This window comes from Heterocephalus glaber, unplaced genomic scaffold (genome assembly GCF_053883595.1).
Source record: "Heterocephalus glaber isolate CG9 unplaced genomic scaffold, H.glaber_assembly_v1.0 deba00001662, whole genome shotgun sequence".
Lineage (NCBI taxonomy): Eukaryota > Metazoa > Chordata > Mammalia > Rodentia > Bathyergidae > Heterocephalus > Heterocephalus glaber.
In genome coordinates, this window is record NW_028258403.1 from 15,814,244 (window position 1) to 15,837,048 (window position 22,805).

A 22,805-nucleotide genomic window follows, 5' to 3' on the forward strand; every position below is an offset into this window, starting at 1 on the left:
TTCAGGCTGGCCTTGGATTCACTATGTAGCTCAGGCTGGCCTGGAACTCATGGTGATTCTTCTGTCTCAGCCTCCCAAGTGCTTGGATTATAGGCATGCACCACCACACACAGCCTGAACTATATTCTTTTTTTTTGGTTCCAGGGATCAAACTCAGGACCTTGTGCTTGCAAGGCAGGCAGCAGAACCACTGAGCTAAATCCCCGGCCCTTGAACCATATTCTTAACATGCTCACAACAGGGCCATAATTCTTACATTTTGCTACTGGGTGGCTCTGAACCACTGGTGGTAAATGCATGACAGTCCCACTGGGTGGCAAGGAACAGTCCCAATTAGGTGGTACAAGCCATCCAATGGGATGGTCATGCATGTATCTTTGGTGGTTTAAACTGTCAAGGACATGTTAAAACTGATGAGGATCATTAATTTTAGGCTGGGTACAGTGGGACTGCACACCTGTAATCCCGGCTACTCAGGACACTGAGGCAGGAGGGCCTAGGGATATAGCTCAGTGGTAAAGCATTTGCCTGGCATACACAAGGACTTGGATTTAATTTCCAGTATGACAATAACAGCAAGAGAGAGAGAGAGAAGGGGGGGGCAGATAGTTAACTTTATGTTAACTGTATTTTACCACAATGAGAATCTGTAAAAAACTATTGGGTCAAAGAAATACATTTTAGAGAGAAAGGAAGATAGCTTCAATGACAGTGATATAAGAGAAAAGACATGAAAAAGTAAAAAAAAAAAAAAAAAAAAAAAATACATGAAAAAGTCAGAGCTTACCATGTTGGTGTTTAGAGAAAAAGAATTTCAGGGCAAGAGAAGAGTAAGTTCAAAGACCCCAAGGCAGGTATCACATCTGCTATTTGGGAAGCAACAAATACGGGATGCCTTGGTAAGAGGGAGGGCTGTTTACTAAGTTTTTTTGTTTGTTTTTGTTTTTTTGAGACAGGGTATTACTCTGTAGTTCAGGCTATCCTTGAGCTCATATGTAGCCCAGGCTGGCCTCGAACTTGTAGCAATCCTCTTGTCTCAGCCTCCCAAGTGCAGGGATTACAGATGAGCGCCACCATGCCCAGCTTCCTCTCCCCACCCTACTTACAGGGAACTGAACTCAGGACCTTGCGCTTGCCAGGCAGGTGTGGAGTGACGCCACTAAGCTACATCCTCAGCCCTGTTTACTGTTATATACTTCTTTCTTTTAATTTTGACAGAAGCTCTCAAACTTTTGATCCTTCTGTCTCAGCCTCCTGACTAGCTGAGATTACAGGCACATGCCACTGCACTCAACTTATCCCTAGTTTTTAAATAAAAACCAAGTAGTCAAGCACTGAATTCATGTTTCTGAATTATTATAAGCACTTCTTAGATTAATCCAGTTCTATGCTTAACTGTATTAGAGTTTACATTCTTTTTAAAGAAGATACGCAGAATATTCTATTTAAAGAGGGCGGGGAGGGGGAACTTTAGGCATGATCACAGATTAAGAATGTCCAATATATAAACAAAGTAAGCCTCAATATTTTTCAGAAAAATACTAATTTCTTACACTTCATAATTTTAAAGACTTTTAACCAGGCAGAGGTATGTTTCCTAATGAATTTCAATAAAATTGTTGCCAGATCTCCCCTTTCTACACTGTACCCCAGCTTACCATCGTTAGTAACAGCTACATCTACCTGTACATATTTTAAAAATACAAAAAAAAAAGGTTATAGAAAAAACACTAAGCCACTGCATGTCTTTAGATGTGTTATATTTCTAATGTTAAAGGTTTATGTATCACAATGTTTTATAAATTATAAAATATTTTTGGCAAGATTAAAACTAGACCCATACCTATCACCATGCACTAAACTAAGATCAAAGTGGATTAAAGATCTAAATATTAAGACAGAAATACTAAACTTGCTGGAAGATAAGTTAGGTGGAACTCTTGAAGACACTGACACAGGAAAAGACTTTATGAATAAAACCTCAGTAGCACGGGAACTAGCACAAAGAATCAACAACTGGGATCTCATCTTATTAAAAAGCTTCTGCACTGCAAGAGAAACCACCAACAGAGCTAAGAGACAACCTACAATGTGGGAAAAATTTTTTAGCAGCTGTACCTCAGACAAAGGATCTAGAATATCTAGAATATATAAAGAATTGAAAAAAATCAGACCCCCCCCAAATTCAAAGACCCTATTCAAAAATGGGCATCTGAAATGAACACACATTTCTCAGACAAAGAAGTAAAAGCAGCAAATAAATATATGAAAAAATGTTCAACATCACTGGTCATTCAAGAGATGCAGATGAAAACAACACTGAGATTCTACCTCACCCCAGAAAGAATGGCTGCTATCAAGAAATCAACCAATAACAAATGCTGGCAGGGCTGTGGGGAAAAAGGAACCCTTCTCCATTGTTGGTGGGAGTCCAGACTGGTGCACTGTGGAAATCAGTATGGAGATACCTCAAAGAACTAGGGCTAGAGGTCCCATTTGACCCAGTTATTCCCCTGCTGGGTAGCTTCCCAAAAGAATTAAAAGAATCATACCACAGTAATGTATGTGCACCCATGTTTATAGCGGCACAGTTCGTAATAGCTAAAGCTTGGAAACAGCCCAAGTGGCCGTCAACTGGAAAATGGATAAAGATGTGGTTTTTTTATAAAATGGAGTACTACTCAGCCATAAAGAACGATAAACTAGAGACATTTATAGCTAAATGGATACATACTGAGGCCATACTCTTAAGTGAAATAAATAGGACACACGTGTAAATACCGAACAGTTTCTCTAGTGTGAGAAACTGAAAGTGTAAATAAGGATTAAAACACTTAAAATGAATAATTGATAATTTGAAATAGGAAAGAAAAGGTCCAAAGGGATAGGGGAAGTGGGAGGGGAAGGGGAAAGGAAAGAAGGGAAAGGAAAAATTATGAGAAAAGGAAAAAATGGAAACAAAATCTATGTAAATAGGGAAGGGCGGAGGGGGTGAAGGGCGCACAGCTAATGGGGGAAAAAATAAGAACCAAGATACATCATGTACAGGTACAAGATCCCAATGATAAATGTAAATGTATTGTATACCTAAAATGTACCAATAAAAGAATTCAAGCAAAAATAAATAAATAAATAAATAAAATATTTTTGGCATAAGCCAAATTAAAGAGTGGCCACAAAGAGAAAAAGATGTTCACAGTCCCGAAACATGATTTTATTATTCCCTTTGGTGACATAGTTCAAAACACAATCTACTTTCTAACTATATCATCCAAAGTAAAAACTATCAAAAGTAGTTATAAACAGTATTTATAATATGATTCTTTTTATAAAGGACATTTTCTTGGTGGAATTACTTGTGGTGTATTAGCCCCTTCTTCCCTTTCTACTTATATTTTTTAATATTTCTAAAATAAAGATATAATTTTGAAAGAAGGGAATGGAATATGAGAAAAGTAAAAAATGGAAATAAAGTCTTTGTAAATAGGGGTGAAGGGGTTGAGGGGAGAGAAATGGAGAAAAAATAAGAACCAAGATATATTATGTAAAGGTACCAATTTTCAATGATGAATGCCATTATTCGTATATCTAAAATGTACCAAAAAAATAAATAAAAATAAAAATAAAAGATATAATTTTCCCAAAAGTCATTAGATGTATGAAAAGCCTTTCAATTTTTACTACTTGTTGCTTCCACAATTAAAAAAAAAACTCTTATTGAATTAATTGCCAAAATCAAATCCAAACAATCTTAGATCTTAATATATAAGCATTACTTGACTTTTTAAGGATAATGAAGAGTAGCATTTAGTAACTAAAATGGATTATATTAAGATATTATTAAAGATACTTATAAACTTGTAATGACCCTCCAAAATAAAACCATCAAGAACATAATTAAGTTAACTTCTGATTGCTAAAGTTTAAAATTCAGAGGGGAAAAAACTATTCAGATCAATAATGGGGAGAGGGCAGCATCCAGAAAACACAGCTACTCCCTCCACAAGTCAAGAAAGGCTGCAAAACTTTTTAATGCAAATAATATTTATTATGATCAATGTCAGTGACTAGCCAATCACAAATTCTTAATACTTTAGGAAACTAATAACTTTTCTTTCTTTTTAGTGCTGGAGCCTGAACCCAGCACCTCGCGCCTCTTCTCTATGATGTAGCTATACTACACCCCTAGCCCAACACTGATAATTTTTAATTTAGTGCCATGGATGTCATTTAAATCTTTCATATATGAAAAATATACTTTTTTCTTGAAGACCTGGGTAAAAGAGAACTAACCCTGAATTGTGCACTGTATCTCAATGAAGCTATTTTAAAAAGATAAAAGAGGAAGAGAAGAAAGGAAAGGAGGGGAAGGAAAGGGAGAGGAGAGAAGAAAGAACTTTGTGAAGTATATATAACTCAGTTCCAGTTTTGTTAAATCAGATACTAAAACCTATCAAGAAATACAAGCATACACTATTAGGTAATATAATGATGATATATTAGATATTATTATTTAAGGTTTTTCACTCTTAAAAATGGAATTTCTACAGGTGGGGTGCTACACCCCTATAATTCCAGCACTCTGGGAAGCTGAGGTAGGAGGACTGCAAGTTATAGCCCACCTTGGGCAAGTAAGTGACCAAGTGAGGCCCTATCTCTAAAAAAATTAAAAAGGGCTCAGGACATAGCTCAGTGCAAAGGCCCTGGGTTCAATCCCTAGTATCTTCCAAAACAAAACCAATTCTCTACAATGGGACTCACTACACAATAAATTAAAAAGTGATTTATATAGCAATAGTGATCTCTAAAATATTTTAAGTAAAAAAAAAGAGAATAGTATGTTCTGTAGTACTAGTAAAAGGGGAAGGAATATGTGTATATATGTCTGTACAGACAGACACAGAGATACACACATGTACATGGTTTTGGTGGCATATGTATAAATTAGATTTGGAATGATATACAAGAAACAGCTAATACCAGGGCTATCTGTGGGATAACAGGATATTGAAAGGACAGTAAAAGGGAAGACTTTTTTTAAGTTCTGACTTTTGAGCAATATGAATATATACTCATCAAGAGGAAAAATTAAGTACTTTACCTTGCACCATTGTTCCTAATGACTTCCACAGTTTCTTCAACAAAATATCGATCCTTGACATATGCAAAGATATCATCACAAATTTCATGTAAGCGTGAACGATGGGTAAGATTCGTCAAGTATAAAACTGGAATAATTAGTGGTTCTGGAAAACTCTGAAGATTCTGTCTTGCTTTTTTTTCTGACTCAAGTGCTTCCTGATATGTCAGTCCAGGTCTACCCGTCACAGCACAACTCCACACAAGGCTGTTGCACAGAATGGTCCGTTCAAAAAAGTCACTGATTAAAAAACAAAAACAAAAACCAATTACCTATCATTTCATAAATTTCACATTAAAATTTGATATCTTTATTAGCTTTTTTCTATGCCTTTAAGGCAAAATTTTTCATACCATCAGAGAACTCAAACACAGGTTTACGAACTGATCAGCTGATTAATAAAAACCAAAGACAAAATATATTTAAACTAGACATTTATATTCTGCAACTTAAAGGCACAGCAGCCAAAACTGGACTTTAAGGTCTACTAGTTTTGAAATCTGGAGTCAAACTGAAAATAAATTCAGACTTTGCTTTTCCTTTAAAATTTTAACCTTTTTGTTGAAAACCAACCAAAATGCTAGAATCAATTCAAACACAAATCTAAGCATCTAACACTAAGAGAAAGGTTAAGTAAAGTGCTTCATATAATGAAAAAATCAGTCATTAAAAAGTGTAAGAGTTCTTATCATGTTACTAAGGAAAAAAAAAAGAAACCCAGCTCTATCTCCAGTTTGAGCCTTTCTATATTTTAAAAACTATATAATGATTTCATTTATGTTTAAAAAATAACAAGCAGAAAAAGGAAGAAATTACCTTATTTTCAATGATTTATGGAAACATCTAAATTTTTTGGAATGTTACACAAAAATCAAAATAACAGCCAGAGAGTAGGGATAAGATTGGGAGACCATTCTACTCAGACCTTTACTGTACTACTGGAATTTCTTCATGCATTTTTTCTTTCTTTCTTTTTTTTGGTACCGGAGATCAAACTCGGGTCCTTCCGCTTGTGAGGCAGGTGGCGGAACCACTGAGCTAAATCCCCGGCCCTTCTTCATGTATTTTAAAAATTTCATCTAGTCTCTTAAAAGGCAAGAGACTCAAAGGACATAAATGGACCTAAATGGTTTTCAAGTTTTACCTTCTGTATGTGCAGTCAATAAACAGCATCAATTTTTATTTTCCAGGGACCACATGGGCAGGAAGATCCTAGGAGAATAACTAGTACCCTAGAGAAACAATTCAGGGGAACACATAAAAGATTTTGAGGATGTTTGAAGAAGATTAAATTCAGCACTGGGAAGGGGTAGGAAGAGGCAGAATTAACTATCTTAAATATTTGAAGATATGGGCTGGGGATTTAGCTCAGTGGTTCCACCATCTGCTCCACAAGCACAAGGACCTGAGTTCAATCCCCGGTACCAAAAAAAAAAAAAAAAATTGAAGATACTCCTCTTGACATCTCTTGTGGCATGTGTAGGAACAATAGAAATTTTAAGAAAAAACAATTTGAACCATTATTATAGGTAGTACAGGGGCAAGCAACAGGTATATTCACAAGTTGTTGGATAATTTTTATTATTTGGTGGATAATATCAATTAGATTATCAGTGAACACAGAAACCCAACCAGGATGCTCCCAAGCATAAAATCTTAACAACTACTTGTGGTAGAAAAAGTTTGCAAAGCAGGTCAAAGGTCTACAAGACTCCTTTGAAATATAACACCATTCCTCTCACTAACAGTTGTCTATTTCACTTTTTTTTTTTTTTTTTTTTGGTGTTTTGAAACAGGGTCTTGCTTTGTAGCTCAGGCTGGCCTTGAACTCACTATGTAGCACAGGCTGGCCTCAAAATTGCGGTAATCCTCCTGTCTGAGATGCCCAAGTGCTAAAATTATAGGCATGAGCCACCATACCTGGCAATTTCACTATTTCTTGACTCTGGACTGATCTTATGATTTGTTTTTATTAACATATACATAGATGACATCGAGAACTTCTGTCCTCACTGCCTTGAAACCCTGAAACCACCATGTGAAGCATCGCAGGATGAAAGACTACATGGTAAGGAAAGTCATCCCAGCTGAACCCCAGCCGTGTGCCTGAGGCCACCTCCTACTCCAGGGAGCCTTAGCTGGGCCTCTAAGCTGCTGGCAGTTAAGCAAGTGAGCACAGAGGAGACAACAATAGTGAGCAAACAAAATGAGTTGTTATTCTGAGCCACTAAGGTATGGGTGGCTTGTTACACCATACCACTCTGCCTGAAGAAAGGATGCTGTAATACAAAACATGGTAGTCTGCTAAACAGAAGGTAAAACTTGAAAACCATTTAGGAAGCCCTGCCATACCATCTTAAAAAAAAGCATTCATGGGCTCAAGTATTAGGGTCATGTGGCAGACTAATTCCTAAAAGAGGAAGTAAACATCCAATCTGAAGACACAAACTATGAAGATTATCCAACTCCCTTTGAAAATTACCAAGCCCAGGCTTTGACTGTGACTAGATTTCACACATAACTGATCATCAGTATGGAAGTGGTCATTGTGAAAGGCATTTTTCTCCACTATAAATTGATGGCATTCTGGTTTATTTGATAACTAGAGCTTAGTCACTGAGGGCTGTAGTAAACAAGGCAAATGTCTGAGCCAAAGTGTAGAGTGATATTTATACCATGATCTAGACAGTCAACTTGAATTCCACACAATGCTCTTATTCTTTTTGGCGCATACTTCTGCAAACTTCAACCTCTATAAGGAAAAATTCTTCATAATAAGCACATGACAGTAAAAAGTAAAACAGCATAAATTCTAGAACCTTAAGGGATGTGAATTAAAATTCAATATCATCAATTGCTAGATATGTGATTTTGGACAGTGATCTTAGACTTACTCTACTCACTCCAACTCCAGTTTCCTCATCTATAAATGGGAGCTGTGGAATAGACTAAATTAACAAGCGAGAACTGATGAACAATGAAAACAGGATGCATTATAAGCTAGTCAAACTGACTTCACTGGAAAGCCAGGTTGAAACACAGCTCAATTCCCTGTGGAAGAATGGAAGAGACTGCCTTTTTTTTTTTTTTTTTAAGGTACTGGGTATTAAACCCAGGGCCTTTGCTCTAAGTTACATCTTCAGCCTTTTTAGAATTTCTTTTATTATGAGAGAGGGTCTCACTAAATTAATAAATTGCCCAAGCTGGAACTGAACTTGCCACCCTCCTGCCTCAGCCTCCCAGCGTGCTGGGATTACAGGTGTGCACCATGTCAGCTGAGATTCCTAAATTTTGTACAAAACGTTAGACTTACTCAAAGGTGGGTGGGAAGTATATCCCAATTCCAATGGCAAAAAAAAAAAAAAAAAGTAGGCGATTAAGTCACTGAATAATGTAACAAATCATTTTTCTATCCCAAAAATCTAGAAACTCTACTATTCAAACCTGTCCCACTTTTTGAACAATCCACAGCAAAAAATAAATAAAACTGTCATCAGCTAACCAAAATTAAAGCATAAGTCTTTATCTGATTTAAGAGACTAAATTATTCACTTGTGCATTTGCCTACAGTTAATGTGCTTTTTTTTTTTTGGTTCTGGGGATCAAATTTGGAACCTTGCGCTTGTGAGGCAGGCAGCAGAACCACTGAGCTAAATCCCCGGCCCTTAAATGTGCTATTTTTAATGATCCTGCTTTGCTTATGCAAGAAGGTCAAAAAAGAGTTGACAATTAGTTAAGGAGCATATAGTTCAAACAAAATAAAGGAATCTGCATTATATTACAGTTGAGGATCCTGGTCCCTGTCTCAAAGAACTCAGGGTCTTGGAGAAGACAAAATTTGAGACAAGAAATACACTGCCTTACAGGGCAATAACAGGAAACATTACACCACGTAAAAAGAGGGGTAATCACTACTGCTTAAGAAGACAAAGAGTAAGTGGATTATAACAAGGAAGATATAGTAATTAAAAGGTAAACGCCATTAGCCAGAGTTAGAGGCACAAGCTACTCTGCATAGTGATGGGAAGTGAGCAAGGCTGAGAGGTGAAGAAATTTATATTCAAGAAGTAAAACACCTGAGTAAATAGGTGAGCGGAGTGGTCTTCAGATAATTACAAAACAAAAATATTCAAAATAATTCACTTAAAAGATAACCTTCAAAATCACACAAATTAATCAATAATTTAATATATGCGTGAAATCAGCAGCTTCCTTCATAGTTTCTCTAGACTTGAGGCCAGGGTCAGGGTCGGATGACCATAATACTGCAGACCACCATCTACTCCAAGTGCATTTCTCGAATGATGTCTTTGTAATCATTTAAGAGAAAGAGAAAATAATTCAGAATTTAACACAATTAAATGGCAGTCTTCCAAGTTTGCCACTTTCAAATCGTAAAGATTAATACCTAAGAATACCAGTAATACTACTTTGTTCAGGATAAATGGTCAAATATCTTAGCTCACAAACCAATCATCTCCCTTGAACTGATTGTAACTTCTAAAAGTCCAAACATCAGCACATGGGCAAAAAATGAAAGTTAAAAAACTATTTAAAAATGTTTAAAAAACGTCCTAAGACTACAAAGAAGAGGGTCTTTTTTTTCCTTTTTCTTTTTTTTTTTTTTTTTTGGTACCAAGGATCGAACTCAGGTCCTTCCACTTGTGAGGCAGGAGGCAGAACCACTGAGCTAAATCCCCGGCCCAAAGAAGTTTTTAATGTTAATGGAAGATAGGTTTAGAATGTCAAAGGTCTTCATTTCAGATTTTTGCATGGTTGAAATAATTCATCTTAAGAAACGAAGTACGTGAAGAGCATTTAATTCATAGAGGATAAGAGCCATATTTATCCTACCCTCTAAAGTGAGAAGAGCCTCTTAAATAGATAAGACTGCTTATATCAAAGGAGAAAACAGTTTGAAATTTAAGCCTGTTTTCTGTTTTCTTGGCACTCTTAAACACAAGTTTTTACAATTCAGAAGAATTATCACTAAGGATTTTAGCTTAAACTTTAAAAAAAAGACATTATCCTTGTCCAGTTACCTAATCCAAATCGCTTAGGTAGTTTTAGGTAGTTACAAGAATGAACTCTTATTTGAGTAACAAAACAAGTCTGTACAGGAGCAGAGTGAGATATGCACTCCTACTCAAAAGTACAGTCTGATGAAAAGTAGTATCTACTTTTCTGGATATAATGTTTATGTGTAACCCTTTCTGAGCAGCTGAAGAAGAAAACGCTCAAAGGGACTGACTTTCAACCTCACTACTCCATTCTGAGACAGGTGCAGCCCTCCCAGGATCAAGTCCACCACTTAGAAAAGGTGCCTCCTTACAGCGCAACGCATTTGGTCGCTGCAACACATGGTTTCTAAGCCACAAAGGGAATCCTTCTGAGTGAGGAGGATAAAGCATAAGAAAAAGGGAGGATCAGGCTGCTCTAGTGATTGATCAATGCAGGGTCTCTCTCAGAGGTCCTATCACCAAAACACATCCCATTGCTTCGTGTCACAGGACAAGGGGATCTCTTGGGACAATCCAGCGATAGGCTGAAAATTTGGGAGTTGAAACTATACCAGCAGCAGCTTCGGGTTCTTATCAAAACAATAGAGAGTGGCACATGTCAGGCGGTCCACATGCGCAGGGGGATAAAGAAGCGACTGGCTCAGGAGAGACTGGAGTTGAACTTGTCTTAACCCCCTCCCCCAACACCCACCTCCGCATTCCCGGCGGCACGAAAGTGAAAACCCGGGGCAAGCAGAGCTCTGTCGTCTGCCCCCTTCCTCTTCTCCACGCCGGGCCCCGACATCTTCCTCACTGGTCTCCCGGGGGCGGAAACGATGAGCTCCCGGGAGACCAGAGTTAGTCACCAAGAAGAGGCGGTGACAGAGCGCCCGCCTCGAGTCGCGCACTCCGCGGCCTAGCCGCGCGGGACAGGGCGCCGCGGGAGGAGGCCCCGGGGTCTGGGGCGCCCCCGCACCCCGCCCGCGGCGAATCCTGCTTCCCTTTTACAGGGAGTCTCAGCCCTGCTCCCTCCCGCCAGTACCCCAGGCAGCCCCAAAGAAGTTACAACCCATTCGGGATCGGGGAAACCCAGCACTGCCCGACCGATTCTTGCCCTCAGGGCCAGGATTCCCTCTCTGGGCAAGGGGAGGGGGCGGTCTGCGGGCCCGCGCCGCTGACCCGCGCGGGGATCCCCCGCGGCCGCCGGGCGGGGATCCCGGAACTGGCCGCCGAGTGCGCGTGTAGCCGCGGCGGCGGCGGCGGCGGCGGTAGCGGTAGCGGCGGCGGCGGCGGCGGCGGCGGCGGCGGCGGCGGGGGGGGGGGGGGAGCCGAGGCTGGGAGTTTCCGCCGCCCGCCCGGCCACCAGCCGGACCAGCGACAGCAGCGGCTCAGAGCGGTCCCCGCGGCGGCCGAGGACGCCAGCCTCCTCCGCCTGGACCCCTTCCCCACGCGCGCCGCGGCTGGCGGCCCCGCCAAGTCTCGGGGCTGGGCCCGGGCGTGGGGTTGAGAAACACGGGCCCGCAGCCACCCGTCACTTTCAGTGGCCCCGCCAGAAGCCCAGGACGGGGAATGGGAGACAGACAAAAGGGCGCTGGGGAGGGAGTCCCACACCCCCGAGCCCGGCCCTTACTCGTAGTGGCGGAAGATCTCGTTGGTGACTTTACAGTAGAAAACTTCCTCGTCGGGCCGCAGGTCGGCGGGCGGCTTCTGTCTCACAAACGGCTTTCGGTGTAGCAGCGGCATCTCCGGTCCGTCCGCGGGCTGGCCGGACCCTCGGCCGTGCGCGTCCGCCCCGCTTCGCTACCAGAATTGGAGGGAAAGGGGAGCCGGTAAGGTGGGGAGCGGCGGTGGCGTGGGCTGGTCCGGTCCGCGCGCCGGGGAGGCAGAGGTCGGCTGCTTTTGTGTGACTGACGCGCCGCGGCTGCCCCGGGAGCAGCGCTCTTGCCGGCCGCTGCCTGGGTGTGGAGCAAGCAGAGCCGCCGCCGCCGCCGTCCTCGGAACTGCCCCACCTCTGCTCGCCCCGCGGGCGGCTCACAATGGGGCCCGGCGCCCCGTGGCGGGCGGTGCGGGAGCTGCGGCGCCCCCTCCCCCAGCACCGCCTCCCCGCCCGCCGCCGGCTCACAACGTGCTCGGCGCACAGCCGGCCGCCCCACGCCGCGAGGGCGCTCGCCGCGGGCGGACCCTGGCGCCGCTCGGCTTTGTTCCCCCGCTTCCCACTTCCCGCAGGCGCCGGCCGGCTGCCGGGCGGCCGCACGGAGCCCATCTCACCTGCGAGCGCTCCCGCTGTCGCTTCTCCACCTTCTCAACTCCGCGGGCGGCCAGGACCTGGTCCTCCTCGGGGGTCGCCTCTCGCCAGCCCCGCAGCGCCCCTGACCGCCGCTCCGCCCGGTGCCACGGCCGGGCTCTGCGCGGGGGATTCGCGTCCCACCACCACTTCCCCGCCTCTCGGAGCTCCTGGGAAGTTTCTGATCTACTTTCGGCTCAGAAGGAGGAAGAGCTGTTGGGAGGAGCTTTCCACTTCTCGCTTCTACCTTTTTATTGGCTACTCGATGACTTTTACAGCCTGTCACTGATACAGGAAGAGACGGCAGAGAGCCTGGGAGAGCTACATTATTAATTAATGGAGCAACCCCTTGTGAAGAATCAGAAGCATCCTCCATGTTTGAGGTTATCAGCCAAAAGATCTAGAGAAAGCGCCGGGATTTCATAAACACATGGCTGACAAAGTCCTCGAGTCTGGCACCAACGCTTAGCTCCACGATGGGAGAAGCACTCCAGTTACGATTTAAATTATATTTTAAAGATAGGAAGAAGAAGGAGCAAGAAATAAGAATGTTTTTATATTTTCCTCCAAAATTAGAATTAATATCTCTATAAAGCTATTTTGCTTACGTAAACACACATCTTGAACAGAAAATATCTCCCTCGATAACCAGTTCTTTATTACTTGGGGCAATTTAGTCAAAGATTTAGATAGCCCAGGGGAAAAAAGTACGTTAGAAAATGTCATCATCCTTGTAAAACCTCGACATATTTATTTACACGCCCTTTAAAAAGAAATATTTACGCCATTGTGATACTTTGCAAAAGATGAGTGATTAATTCAATTAGAATTTTATAGATTTTGAATTTACTACTAAAATTTCCTCTAGAGAAACTTTTTCATATCAGCAATTTGAAACCAATTTTAATGTACATGATCTAGATGACTTAAATTAGAAAAGAATTTCTGAAACTAGAAGTAAGTCAGAGTGGCTATTAAAATTTGCACACAAATGTTCATACAAATTTTAAACAGTTGAATTCTTATACAAACAAAGTTAAAATTATATTCTATTTCATCAAATATACTCGGTTTTCCCACTGCCATTCTAAAATGTCAATACAATCATAATTGAGTTTTCAGAGTTACATATATCGGGTTTCTTTTAATGACTTGTGGTACTTAATAAATGTTTTACATATTATTCATTCAGAATAGTTCAAGTTTAGAAAATTATAATTAACATATCCAAGTTTAGCTTCAGTGTGTTTATAATAATCAAATTGGTAGTTTATCTAAACTGCCTCAGCAAATAACATTTCTCTTTAAGTTATTCTACACATGTACTACCAAAAGCTTACCTAAGGTATTATTTCTGTATTTTGGTATCATTACTTCCTTGCTTTATAAATTACCACTTCTTGGCTTTTGAGAGTGAGAAGTTCATTGCTGTGTCCAGAATGTAGTTAAAAGATACTGCCATGAAATGAGACTTTTTGTGCAAAAAATTGGAAATATTGTAAAAGAAACAAAGTAGTACAGAAAAAAGGAGAATGCAATGCAATTAAAATCATTTAATTTTTTAAAAAATTATTTTAACTAAACATTTATCAAGCTTCTTTTAGGTATCAAGACAATGTACTGCCCCATGCAAAGAAAGAAAACAGAAATGTGTCCTTGCCTCATGAAAAGTACAGTATCGTAGGTAAGAGATGATGAAAACACAACCAACATAGGAATTGAGTCCTAACAATCATGAGTAATGCTGTATAATCCAAAACAAGAATTAGAAAAGATGAGAAGAAAATTTAGAAGGTTCTTCCTATGTGGAGTTATCCACAGGGCATGATTTGAAGGACAACAAAAAGCTGTGCTCTAAAATATCTCACCAATCACAAGATGCTGGATGAACACAACACTGTAAATGCAAATATGCTAGCCTCACGGGATATATATGAACCTAATATCAAGATGTAGTTTTGATAACTGTCTCAATTTTGAGAAGCTATATTCCCTTAGGTTCAAAAGCTTGAGCTAGAATACTATTCTTGTTTTCTATTAACTAATTAACATAAAGGGTTTTACTGGGGTGGTCTGGTGAGATAGCAGTCAGAGCCAAAACAAATCTTCGGAAACTGTTTTGTTTTGTTTTGCTTTTTGTTAGTACTGGGGATGGAACTCAGGACCTTGCACTTTCAAGGCAGGTGCCTGAACCACTGAGCTAAATCCCTGCCCCCGGAAACTTAATTCTTTAATTTTGCACCCAGGAAATTGAAGTTCAGGAGCTGGAATCTAGGCCTCCAGACCAATCTTTTTAGACCACATCATTTGTTTCCTTGGATTCAGTTATATCTAATTTTCTTGCATACCCTACTCACACTGTATAAGCTAAAATACCATTACAAATCCTTCCTAAACTGCTAAAGTGCATATAAATATATTTTATTAATTATCAGATACAATTTATTTTTGAGAATTATCCAGGAAAGCAATGTGGTAATAAAAATCTTAAATGTGTCTAACCAAACAGTTGACATAAGTCCTACCTCCTTGTTCCATTAACACATCTAACAGATGGATTTCATGCCCCTTTTTAGCAATCTTACAGTATTTGAAATACAGCTTCCCTGAACTTTTCAGAGAAAGATGCCTTATCAATATATACAAGAAACACCTATAACTTTGTAACTTTTCCTGATATAACTCTTAACACCTGTCTCAACTTTTCCATGTTTTCCTTTTAATGTCTCTAACAAATTCATGACATTTTACCTATAAAAAATTTAGAAGCAATGAATTTTTCCTTTGTCTGAAACCACTGGCCTAGTGTAACAACAGTGGTTCTAGACCTCAACTGCCCATTAGAAATACCTGAGGGGTTTTTGAAAACTACTTAGGCATCCTCAGACCTCTGGTCTCTAGGGTAGGGACCCAAGTATTGGAAATTTAAAAATTTCAGGTGATAATGCCCAGCTGAAGTGGAGAACTAATGTGCTTAGAGGAGATTGAATTGTTGATGTCAAAGTGGTAACGTTGCTAAATTTGGAGTACACCTTTTTATTCAACCTCTTCTGATTGCAATCGTGACTTACAAAGTGGTAGTAGAAATTGGAAGAATAGTCTATGGTCATCCTTACCACAGTAATGGTTTACATTTAATGAATGCTTCCAACTTGTCAGGGGCTTGTGCTAAGGGCTTTAAATCATCTCATCTCATACACAATTTTAATCTCAAACTAAGTAACTCATTTCCATTTTACAGATGAAGCCACTAAGAGTCAGAGACATTACTTCAGTAGAATGCCCCAAATTGTACAATCTGGAAGCAGAAAAACCCAAATCCTAATCTTTATCAACTCCAGAATACATACTCCCCTAATACTATTCTGCATTTCCTTAGGACTGATTTGCTGTTCTAGCTCAGATAGAAGTTGAAACAGGGAACTTGATCCTCTGCACAAAACAATTCAGAATGTGTAATGGTTAAGAATATTTGATAATCATGAAAAATACTAGAGGAAACCCTGGAAGAAATTTTTAAAAAAACTTATCAGCATGGGAAAAGCCCGACTGTAACATAAACCACAGAATTCACATAATATGATTCCATAAGATTAAAAATTAAAAAGCTCTGATGACTAAAGCTACTACAAAACTGAAACAGAATTATCAAATTGGGAAAAAAAGATTTGCAGCTCACTAACAAATGGGCTAATTTCTCTAACACACAAAGCATTCTTATAATAACCCAAGAAAACAAACACATCAGCCTTTAAAACATATGAAAAGATTCTCAACTTCACTTATAGTTAGAGAAATGCAGATTAAAAACTACACCAAGATGATATTTTCCATCCTTCAGATTAGCAAAGATCACCATCATATATTGGTAAGTTGGGAAGGAAACAGGCAAAACCTCTATAGAGGGTAACTTGACAATATCTACCCTAAATTACAAATGCACTAGAAATTACCTAAATTATAAATGCAGGAAGATATCCTACAAATACATTTCAATAGGAGTCTTTATGTTGTCTTCATTAGCAATAGCATAATATTAAAACCAATGAAAATGTCCATTATTACATACATTATACTAAATCCATGCAATGGAACAGTATGCAGACATAGAAAAGAAGTGAAAAACAGGCCTGGGGACTTAGCTCAGTAGTGCTGCTGCCTGCCTCACAAGTACAAGGTCCTGAGTTCGATCCCTGGTACCAAAGAAAAAGGTAAAAAAATGACAGTTACAGAAAAGTGTTTATGGGGGAGGTTTTCTACATATACATATTTGCTTGATACATAAAATATGTCTGGAATGATAACACACCGGTTGCCTCTGGGAAAAGAAAAGGTGGCTGAGGACAGGGATGAAAAGGAGACTTTTCACTGTACACCAAAGATGAATACAAATTTTAAATAGAAGGTAAAGAGGCCAATGAGGACAGACAACTGATGTACCAGTCTTTCACTTCACAAATGAAAATAAAAAGAACCACAATTAAAATTCAAACAATAAAAAAAGTAAAAATTTCCTTGTTAAATATTTACAGAGCCTAGCATAATGCTTCTCCCATAGCAGGAGTTCAATACATATTTGTTGGATAGATGAATGCTTAGATGGGTGTATAAAATACAGAGTTTGATGAGACAAGATAGAGTCAGACCGATAGCTTCTTCCATCTTAACCTGGAAATAGGATTTAGATTACACATTTCTAAAAACAATTTAGATTACCCACACTAATAGTTACATACCAATTTACAGAACAAATCATTACTATGTTCAGATAAATAAATTTACTACTGTTTAAAAAAATAAGACATATAAGGAAAAAAAAGATGGTTTTTAAATGTCGATTACAGGCCAGGCACGGTGGCACATGCCTATAATCCCAACACTTGGCAGCCTGAGGCCGGCCTGGGATACATAGTGAGTTTAAGCCTAGCCTGGACTACAAAGCAAGACCCTTTCTCCAAAAACAAAAACAAAAACAAAACCAATGTGAATTACAGAATTCTCAAGTGCAAAGCTAATGTTTAAGCTTTATCTGTAGCAAAACAGCTATCATATAAAAGTTGCACTAATTTTGACATCTCGTTTACCAAATAATTTCTTTATTAATGAAGTAGAGAATGCTAGAATATATTTTGTTCCTCTTTTATTTTCCCTGTAGTGTTCAGGCTACAGCCTAATATCAGTTATCATTTAAAATATTATTATAAACCAGGTGCAATGGTACACATCTGAAATCCCAGCTACACAGGAGGCCTAAGCAGAAGAGTCACATGTTCAAGCCTGGGAAACTTAGCAAGACTCTGTCTCAAAATAAAAAATAAAAAGGGCTGGAAATGTAGGTCATCACTAGAGTACTTGGCCAGCTTGTGCAAGGTTCTCTGGTCAATCCCCAGTACTGAAAAAAAATTACTATAAAATTTAAAAATATTTACCACCATGCCTAGAACATAGCAGGCACTCAAAACCTATAATCGAAGAGTTCTATATTCTATTATTATCTTAAACTATTTATAATTAGGACCATATTTCTTTTTACCAATTAGCTCACATAGTTAAAGAATAGTATTACCAATAAATACTGTTTTGACGCTAATAACTTGCCACATTGTGCTTTACAAAGGCAAATCACCATGTTGCAATGCATATATTCTTGATTACTTGGCAACTGTGGAAGGAGAAACAGAAATAAGACAGTTAAAATTTAGAACTCAGCTCTGAACATATCATGCTAAATTCTAACTTAAGTGTTCCTGGTGAAAGATGCTAATGCTGTAGGCTCCTATAAAATAAATGCATTGAGGGTTTTCCCCTTCTGTTGCCATCATCATCCATAGAACTCAGAAATCTACCATCATATTTTCTCTAGCCCAGATGTTTATGTCAAAATACCCATCTCTTATTTCCTTAGCAAAACGAAAATTTTTTGAGCCAAATTTCTCTTTTTGGGTTGAAAATGATAAACTTCACTCCAAGTTACCAGTAAACTGTTTCTCAGTAGCTTCTTAACATCTCCGCACCACATGCCTGGCCTCTAGGGCCTAGTTTACCTACCAGATCAAACATCTTCCCTGATTCAAGTACAAAACACCAAGATAGGTATGGCACTGCACACCTGAAATCCCAGCACTCTGGGAGGCTGAGGCAGGAAGATGGCAAGTTTTAGCCCAGCCTGGGGAATTTAGCAAGACCCTGTCTCAAAAAAATTAAAGGACTAGGGATGTAGCTCAATGTGAAGGCCCTGGGTTTAATCCTCAGTACTCCAGGGAAAAAGAAAATATAAAACATCAAATTGCCTAACATTAAACACCTTTCTTTTCCCCATTTGAAACTTTCCTTGTGAAATAAGGACCACACATTCTAGTGTGACAGGCAGAATAACAGCCCCCAGGTCTGTCCACATCTGTATGTTATTTTACATGGCAAAAGAAACTTGGAGACATGATTAAGATGAAGGACCTCGTGATGAGGAGATTATCACGCTTTACCCGGGTGGTCCCAACCTAATTCCTTTAAAGTGCAGAACATTTCCCTACTATGGTTACAAAGAGGACAGGGTGATTGAAGACAAGGCAGAGAGAGGTGACATTGCCGGTCAAAAGCCAAGAAATGTGGAGATTTCTAGAAGGTGGAAGAGGCAAGAGAACAGATTCTCCCCCACAGGGCTGACAAGAGGAACACACCCCTACTACACTTTTATTTCAGCCTGGTAAGACCAATGTTGGACTTCTGATCTACTGCAAAGTCTATGGCAATTTGTAACAGCAGCAATAGAAAACCAGTAAGTCAGTTTCCAGTTTGAAAATATTCACAGTCTTCATACTCCCCATCTGATTTTCATTGCAATAGTGAGTAATACCTTTGAAACTTAAATGAATGAGTTAGCTCTCTCAAGCTAAGTTTATAGGAAACTTCTAGAGTTTTCAAAAATGATTCAGGCAGCTGTTTCTCTTTCAAGTTGCAAAAATTCATCTAGCTATTTCATAATAGGATATTTCCTTAACCTTATACAGGTTGCATATCTCTTATCCAAAATTCTTGAGACCAGAGGTATTTTGGATTTCTGATTTGTTTGCATATACATAATGAGAAGGAATATTTGCATATAATGAGACAGCTTGGGGATAGGACCCAAGTCTAAACACAAAATCCACTATGTTTCATATTTACCTTATACACACAGCCCGAAGGTAAGTTTATTCAGTATTTTGGGGGTGCCTTTGATTTGACTATGACTTGTCACAAAGGGTCAGGTATGAAATTTTCAACTTGTACATTCCTGTTGGTGCTCAAAAAGTTTCAGGATTTGGAACTTTCCAGGTTAAAAATGCTCAACCCATACAACCATAACATATATACTGAGTTAGCATATATAGCAAGAGGATGGTTATAAAACCTTGTTTCCTGATGAGATTCTATCTCAAGTCTCCTTAGGGATCTTGCTCCAATTCCCTCTTATCTAACAGCAACCCCTCCTCACCACTATGATGGCTACCCTTAGGTTGTAAGGCCCTTAGGCATGATGTGTACATTCAGAGCACTATTTCTCTTCCTTCCTGAACTAACATTTTAAGAAAATCTGTTTTCTTTGTTTCTATTTATTTTATTTATTTTGTAGTATTGGAGATTGAACCCAGGACCTTGTGCATACTAAGCAGATGCTATATCACTGAAGGACTATATGATGCCATATCTATACTATACTATAAGATGCTATATCACCTCCAGCCTTCTACTTCTATTTCTAGCTCTTTGTAGCCTCTCTACTCTCTACCTCCACCTGATGCTGCCCTTAATTCTGATCCCCTAACTGACAAATCCAGTGGACTCTTTTCAAGGAGGGATCCACCTGGCCTCCTCGCTCCCTTGATCTCTGTGATACACTCCTCCCTGGTTCTCTTCCTACTATTGCATGGTTCTGAGTCTCCTTGGCAATGCCTCTTTCCCCTCAACCTGTCCCTAAACCCTACATTCCCAAGCTCCCTGTCCTCTCTCCTCCTTCTCTCTTGTCATTCCTCAGGGAAGTCTCTCCAAATCCTCTCCTTGACACCTTAACCACCCCATCTCACTGGGATATGAGCTCCTCCAGGGTCTCCTTGCTTCCCTGGGGACTCTACCAGAGTTCTTGAACACTGTGAGATGATAAGTGACTCAGCAAACTGACATTTTATAAAGATGAGTCTGGGAGTGGTATGGAGGTGTGACTAGACTGTGCAGAGCTTGGAGGTAGGGAAATGAGAAGACAAAAGTATAAACACAAAATGACGATACAGTAGTCTCCACTTGTCTGAGGTTTTGCTGTCTGAGATTCCAGTTATCTGCTGCCAACTGTGGTCTGGAAATGTTAATATTTGTCTTGACTGTTTCTAGAGAGAGATTGCATTTGCCTAAATTTTATTATGGTATATTTTAAAAATTGTTCATTTTATATCTCTTACCATACCTAATTTATAAATTAAACTTTATTATAGGCATGTATGTATAGAAAAACCCCCAGTATATATAGGGTTTGTCACTGTGTATGGTCTCAGACATCCAGTGGGGGTCCTGGAATTATCACTCACAGATGGGGGTGCTACCATAGCCTGAATTATCACCTCCACAAATGGAAAGGAGGAAAACCAAGGAGAAACATTTCAGAGGCACTGTTTACTGACAGGATTGAGTGACAGAGTTGAGTCAAAGGTTTCAAGCTCCAGAGTTTAGAAAAGTAATAAAATAATGAACAGAAATGGGGAGATCAGGTAAAGAAATAAGGTGTGAGGGATTTGAAGCACTCTGTTTTAGATATGGAGCGTCCAAGCAGAGGTGGCCTCCAGGCATTTGAAGATTGGGCTCTGAAATCAAAAGAGAAATCCAGATTGAGGCTATAGATAGTGTAGGGAATTATTTCCAGAAATGTTATCATGAAACATACTAAAGTTGATGGATATGCACTAGGTAGCTAATATTTGCTGAATAAATTGAATCTGTTTATATTCTTTTTCAAGTGCCCAGCCCAAGCACCAGAACACTCAAGACATTCACGGATACTCCACAATACCTCCTTGTCCCCCATGAGTAGTCCCCAGCTGTTACTTTCCTGGTTCTACTTCCAGATTGTTTCTAGATATCACCAAAAAAGTGATCTCTCATCTAAGGGGCCTCTTCTGACACTCTAAACTTCTTGGAAGGCATCTAATATTAACTTACTGTTGAATAATACTCCAGACAGGTTTTCTTTGTTATTGTCGTTCCTGAGACAGGGTCTCACTCTGTAGTCCAGCCTGGCCTCAAACTCCAGATCCTCCTGCCTCAGCCTCCCTGAGTGCTGAGATTACAGGCAGGTGCCACCTCACCCAGCTCTCCAGAACAGGTTTTCTAAACAAAATATTTTCCATTTTTCTGGAGCCTCCAACCTGATCTCCTTTTCTTAGCTTTAACCTTTGCTCTCATCAATCACCTTGCTTCCTAATTTATTTATAAAATCTGGACCATTTAGTACATCTTTGGGTTTTTAACCACAATTTTCTTGTATTTCCACTAGACCCCTCTCCCTTTCCCTATTGTTTTTTCCAAGGCTTTATCTTCTGTGCCTTTGGCATATTTTTCCCCCTCTAGGACCTTATTCCTTGACTTTCTTTTCTCTACTATCTCTCCTCCAGGCACTCTCTTCCTTTGGCCTACAGACATATCCAAGCCTCCCTTATCTTTAAAAAATTATTTCCTTTACTTTGATTCTCTTGCAGATACCATTTTCTCTGTTTTTATTAATAAGGAATATAAACTTTACAACTATGTGTAGTCTTTGGAGTGATTTGAATTATTGTTTTATTTTATTTATTTTAGTACATATTTGTGTCAGAATTTCCATAATGTCGGTTTCTGTAAGCCAGACTTTTTTGTTTGGTTTGGTTTTGGTTTTGCCTTTGGTTTTTTGAGACAGGATCTCTCTTTAAGTTGCTAAGTGGCCCAGGCTGGGCTCAAACTTGCCATCCTCCTGTCTCAGTCTCCCAAAGTGCTGAGATTACAAATGTGTACCACCACATCTAGCAGTAAACCAGAAATCATTTGATAAATTTATTATAAATAATTTTCAGTATTCAAAAAATACTTATTTGGAATACTAGCTTCTGAAAAACAACAGATAATATAATATTACTTTGCCATTTCGTGTTCACAGGGAGTTTATTATCAATGCACTTAGAGTTGTCATGTGGTTGTTACCTCTTAGTCATAAGGCAGGATTTTCTGATGTCTACAACAACAGCAATTATATTCATTTAAGGCTGCAACCAAGAGTCTTGGGCAATCTTTATGACAGTAAGTATAGATGTAGGTCTGAGAAGTAGTCAGTCAAGTTTGAAACTTAGAAGGTACTATGAAAACACTACCTTTTTCTGTTATT

The 22,805-nt window shown here is 39.5% G+C and overlaps 1 protein-coding gene and 1 long non-coding RNA gene across 5 annotated transcripts in view; both read right to left on the reverse strand.

Annotated features, from left to right (window-relative positions):
• Nucleotides 1-12,623, reverse strand: part of Baz1a (bromodomain adjacent to zinc finger domain 1A) — a 96,481-nt gene extending 83,858 nt beyond the window's left edge. For 2 of the 4 annotated variants that reach the window (XM_087197102.1, XM_004867571.4), the window contains exons 1-3: nt 12,409-12,623; nt 11,771-11,940; nt 5,102-5,380 (exon numbers count right to left, since the gene is read on the reverse strand). In XM_087197102.1, coding sequence (XP_087053228.1) covers nt 5,102-5,380; nt 11,771-11,883 — 392 coding nt within the window. In that variant the 5' untranslated portion in view covers nt 11,884-11,940; nt 12,409-12,623. Of the gene's footprint in view, nt 1-5,101; nt 5,381-10,852; nt 11,318-11,770; nt 11,941-12,408 lie in introns of those variants that run through there. The other 2 variants (XM_087197104.1, XM_087197103.1) reach the window with 2 other exon arrangements.
• A 177-nt stretch (nt 12,624-12,800) lies between these two features.
• Nucleotides 12,801-22,805, reverse strand: part of LOC110346256 (uncharacterized) — a 43,530-nt gene continuing 33,525 nt past the window's right edge. The window contains exon 4 of the long non-coding RNA XR_015445767.1: nt 12,801-21,255. This is a non-coding gene — a long non-coding RNA (uncharacterized LOC110346256). The remainder of the gene's footprint in view (nt 21,256-22,805) is intronic.